The sequence below is a fragment of the Limulus polyphemus genome, unplaced genomic scaffold (genome assembly GCF_000517525.1).
Source record: "Limulus polyphemus unplaced genomic scaffold, Limulus_polyphemus-2.1.2 Scaffold7696, whole genome shotgun sequence".
NCBI classification, from domain to species: domain Eukaryota; kingdom Metazoa; phylum Arthropoda; class Merostomata; order Xiphosura; family Limulidae; genus Limulus; species Limulus polyphemus.
Genome location: NW_013673306.1, coordinates 1 through 5,421, shown reverse-complemented (window position 1 = coordinate 5,421; position 5,421 = coordinate 1). Strand labels below are relative to the sequence as shown.

At 30.3% G+C, this 5,421-nt stretch overlaps 1 protein-coding gene across 2 annotated transcripts in view; it reads left to right on the top strand.

Moving 5' to 3' along the window:
* The window catches only part of LOC106474797 (ras-related protein Ral-A-like), a 20,289-nt gene extending 15,234 nt beyond the window's left edge, over positions 1 to 5,055 (top strand). For both annotated transcript variants that reach the window (XM_022403105.1, XM_013935487.2), the window contains exons 4-5: positions 780 to 988; positions 4,845 to 5,055. In XM_022403105.1, the coding sequence (XP_022258813.1) occupies positions 780 to 988; positions 4,845 to 5,040 (405 nt within the window). In that variant the 3' untranslated portion in view covers positions 5,041 to 5,055. The remainder of the gene's footprint in view (positions 1 to 779; positions 989 to 4,844) is intronic.
* The last annotated feature ends 366 nt before the right edge of the window (positions 5,056 to 5,421 follow it).

Genomic DNA, 5,421 nt, shown 5'->3' with positions numbered 1-5,421 from the left:
CATCAGTGTGTTCTATTCAAAACAACTTTATCAATTGAAACATTTTTTTTGGATTTTAGTGCTGTAACCATTATAAGTGACTGTTTCTTTTGTTTTGTTTTCAAAACAGGACATAAATGTTGAAGAAATTCACAGTTTTTTTGTTAATATCTTCAAGTAGTTAACATTTGGCTTGCTTGTAGATAATTTATTTCATGATGAGCATTTTCTAAACTATATGTGTAACAGTGTGTGAAATGTTGTTCTTTTGAAGTAAGCTTGACTTTCTTGGCTTAAATAGGATGAAAGCTGTAAATCTAAACCATATGTTCGGGAGATTTATTATTAAAGATTTTCAAAAAGTAAACATTTTAATCATAACATATCGTGTTAGGTCATCAACTTATTTCATGACGAATGTATACGATAATGATAACAACTTTGTTTTTTAGATAATCTTTGCAAGTCATTGGCATAATCTAACTCATACATAAATGATAAACTTTTAATCTATTGTTTAACACAATGATACAATCATTTAGTAGCATATCAAAATATATTCCAGTTCAAATATTTGGTGAGTCACTGCTAGCAATGGCTATTTTTACGTTCACTGCAGTGCTGAATCAGGATTTTTACACAACACCTGGAAATATAAATACTGGATGAGTCACTGCTGAAAATATTTGTTAATTCTTGTTGTTTTTACATTCACCCAGAAGTTGATTATCTGGTTGTTTAAGTTTCTCATTATAAAATCATTTTACTTTGATAAAAGATTCTTATATCTTTGTTTACAGTTTGTAGAAGACTATGAACCCACTAAAGCCGATTCTTATCGTAAGAAGGTTATGTTAGATGGAGAAGAAGTTCAGATTGACATCCTCGACACAGCGGGTCAGGAGGATTATGCTGCCATTCGAGACAATTATTTTCGTTCGGGAGAGGGCTTTCTCTGTGTCTTCTCTATAACTGAACATGAAAGTTTTTCAGCAACATCAGAATTCAGGTTTGTATGATCCTAGTTTTTTATACTTATGTTTCAGGGATATTTGTTGAATTTAGTTTCGAAAGTTGGTCTTGAAGATTGATATGACAACCGTCAGTGTATCGTTTGTATAATGAGAGGAGGTTTTAATGCACTGTACACCTTAATCATTGAAACATATAACAGTTTATACACAATGTTTGTATACATTTCACTCTGAAACCAGGTCATGTCTTGTTTTTAGTGAATAAATGTTATACTGTTTCATTTTTTAGGATCGACATGAATTTGTTTTCACTGACTTATATATTATCTATCACACACTGTGAGAAGAATCTTTACAAGTTTTATCATGTGAAAGTTAAGGACAGTTATTTTTAACAAAGAATTTATTTATTTAGTTTTATTGGTCTTGTGAAAATTTGTTGGAAGAACCTTTGGAAGGGTATTAATCATATTTTTAAATCGTTACAGGTTCCGTTCTTCGTTGTATATATATGATGCATTGTCATGTACAACAGTTTAAGATCACAGAAGTAACTAAGTCCTAAGATGATGTATCTGAAGATGTTTATAATATTAAACAAAAAATAGCTCAAAAATGTCTTAAAAAAATCCAAAACAAAATGAAAATAAGATTAATCTCATATGAGAATGATTGATTAGTTGAATGTAATCGATTATTGAGTCCAATGATTAATTCCTAAGGTATTTAGATAAGAGATCTTTCTGGAAACTTAAGTGTCATAAAACCTGAAGTGAAGACTACTGACCCCCTCATGAACATATGTGTTGGTATATGCACAGTTAATATGCCACATGAATATACTGTTAAAATTTTCATGGGAAAATCACCCATCACCCCTCCCCTTGATGGAATAGAACTGGGAAATGAACACTAGAAGATAAAGGGCAGAGAAAATGACAGAAGAAGGCGGAGAGGATTTGGCAAGTAAACTTTTGATGACCTCATAAGGTGGAAATTGAGGTATTATAACAAATATTAAAATCACAGCAGTATGAAAAGGTCTTTAATTACAGATGTCTTGCAATGTTTTTATAATTCTATCATCAATGTAAAAAATAAATAACAACATTATAAATATAAAAACATCATAAGTTTTTACGTGAGATATTGGTGGTACAGAAGGGAGTTTTGAAAGAATACAATACAGTTTACATTTTACAGTACAGACTCGAAGCAACTGTAGAAACGCGTGTGCATGCCGAGGAAGTAATAAATAAAGCAACATAAATCTTCCTGGCAGTGTTTAATTAGCAAGAGTTTTGTTTTCTGTTTTTAGCACTTCCTATCTAACTAGAACTATTTATAATTAAGCAGGAGTCCTATATGTTTAAGTACATTAATGACCTAACAGTGGTATGTGTTGTTACTGTTATTAGTCCATTACTGATAATTTTTGCTGAACGAGCAAGTTATTCAGTAATCAAAATATTTTTTGAGCAAATAAAGAAAAATGAATATTAACTTTTCATAACTTTTTGTTATTAAAACAGTCTTACCCTAAACAATACTGGTTATATTTGTAGAGCTTGTAATAAGTAAGCAATATATTAAGTTAAAGCTACAGTATTATTTAGAGACATAAGGTAAATGAACAACAGGTGTCACTGTGGCTGGTTATGTATCCAATAGCTACTAGGCCTCTCTCCCACATTTGTGAGTTGTCTACAAACAGAATGCAGTCACCTGAATGTAAATAATAATAGCTAATATTTTGATTACTTGGATAGTTGATTATTTTTCTGAGTCATGACATTAATTGGTTAAACTGAAAAACTTTGAATTGATGTAAAATATTAATGAGAGATCATAAAGTGAACATGTTGGTATCTTGGATAGTTGGAATAATCAAAAGTGTTAATAATCAGAAACACTTGATTAGTTGATTATTTTAAGTGACAATATTTGACGTAAATTGATGCTCGTAAATATTTAATTAATCGAGTCGATCCCATGACTAGCTAGAAATCCGCAACAAAGGGAAGTATGGGAAAGTTTGTCCAAGATTTTAATCAAAATATAAAGACACATTATATTACATTGATACATTTGATACAAAAAAAAAGGCCACTCCATCGGAGAAAAGAGCATACTCTCTCCATTTTCAATAATTCTCTCTTCTTATAAATGATTTATAGGTTGTTTCTGATAAAAAGTATGTTCTAACTTGTAAGTTTTTAGAAATCTAAAGTAAACGTTAATATCTTAACAGACCCATGAAACATTAATCTTAACAGACCCATGAAACATTAATCTTAACAGACCCATGAAACATTATTATTATTATTTTGAGTACTACATTTTAAAATAGTTATTTTTGTCACTTTTTATTCAAATACACGATAGATAAATAAGCAGATAATTGAAAATTATGTCAGTGTTGTATTAACTGTTGTTTTTACGTGCTCAGTTTAATCTTCCTAAAAGAAAAAAAAAACCTTAAAAATAAGTCATTTCATCAAATTGTAATAAAGTTTTTTTCATATAAATAAAAAATTTAGTTGATTTTTATGCAAGTATCAGAATAAAATATATTGTTACATTTGTAGAATTTATTGTGTAAAAAGTCTATTGTGTATTTAGTTAAATAACCTATTAGTATGTTTTTTTATCACATGTAGCCTGGTCGCCTGGTGGTTAGGGCACTTGAGATGTAATTTGAGGGTTGTGGGTTCGAAATCCTGTCCCAGAGCATGCTCCCCCCTTTCAACCATGAGGGCATTATAATATGATGGTCAAGTCCACTATTCATTGTTAAAGAGTTGACAGTGTGTAGTGTTGACTAGCTGCCTTCTTTCTAGTTTATCACTTTATAATTAGGGGCAATTAGCGTGATAGCCCTCAAGTAGCTTTCCACAAAATTCAAAAACAAATTTTTGCATGTGTAATAATATTTTGATTTGAGTCAAGGTAATGAAACAGTTATGTTGTGATGTTGAACATATGAAAGTTATCTTTTCCAGATACGGTACAATACTAAGATTAAGTGATTATTATTTTATTATTTGTCTTGAACCTCCTTCTCACCATAGCAACATATTTGGTGTACCTGCTAGTTTTATTCCTGGTGATACAAATACCTGATTGCAAAAGGGTGTATAATTATGATCAAAGTGTACAACTGAGCATTACGGAAGGAATATTTATGATGTTTTCAGTATTTAATCTGTAAAACGATTCTCGGTTCATTGCTTTTATTGTGATGTCTGCAGTTTTTCTGTTTCTGGTTCCAGTATTATTGGACAATATGATTAATTTACAATGGACTTGCTTATGTTATATCCGTTTAACATAAAGCTCAAATTCAGCATAACGGTAGTCACTCTAGTAAATTTTTAATGCAACAGTGTTCACAAAGTTTCGAAGCAGAAAGTAACGACGAAGCAACAATAATTTGTACATTCAGTACCATTAAAGTGGAACTGGGTAAATTAAAAGTGCAGTTATATTTACACTCACATTAAATACAAAGTAAGTGGCTACAGCATAAACTAGTGATAAGTTAATAAACATGCAATAACTGAATATGTTGACATAGTAACAATAAATATGGGGTTTGGTACAGTGTTTTGCACAAGATCAAAAGTTAGAGAATCAGTGACAGTAAAGTTGACATACTTTTACTATAGAAGGATTAAGATGTCTCTCTTAAATTCACCAAAAACTAAAATTATGTATATTTTCAAATGCATTAATTACATTGAATTACAAATAGTATAATTACTTTGTTGCATATTCTCTAATGTTTGTAATAAAATGTAATATAATTCACAGTTGCCAGAATTGTATAGCATGCTCTTTCTTTTTGTAAATATAATAAATCATAATAATCGAAGTTTCTTATTTCTAAAGGGAACAGATCCTGCGTGTGAAAGGCGATGAAAACATTCCCTTTTTACTAGTTGGGAATAAAGCCGATCTTGAATATAAAAGACAAGTACCTGTTGAAGAAGCAAAAACCAAAGCCCACCAATGGAATGTGCCATACGTTGAAACATCAGCAAAAACAAGAGCTAATGTAGATAAGGTAATACTTAGTTTTGTTTGAATTTTATTTTCTTATTGTTCATTATATGTGTAATATAACATATAAGGTAAGATTAACACTTGTAATACATGCGATGTACTGTCTTCGATAAGACTATACTCTGAATGGATGATTATGGCATTGAGTAACTCAACACTGTGGTTATGATGGTTAGGATGGTAACTAGTCTACTGTACTGAAGTAAATCAACTATTAAAGGATGGTAACTAGTCTACTGTAGTGAGTAAATCAACTATTTAAGGATGGTAACTAGTCTACTGTAGTAAGTAAATTAACTATTAAAGGATGGTAACTAGTCTACTGTAGTAAGTAAATCAACTATTTAAGAATGGTAACTAGTCTACTGTAGTAAGTAAATCAACTATTTAAGAATGGTAACTA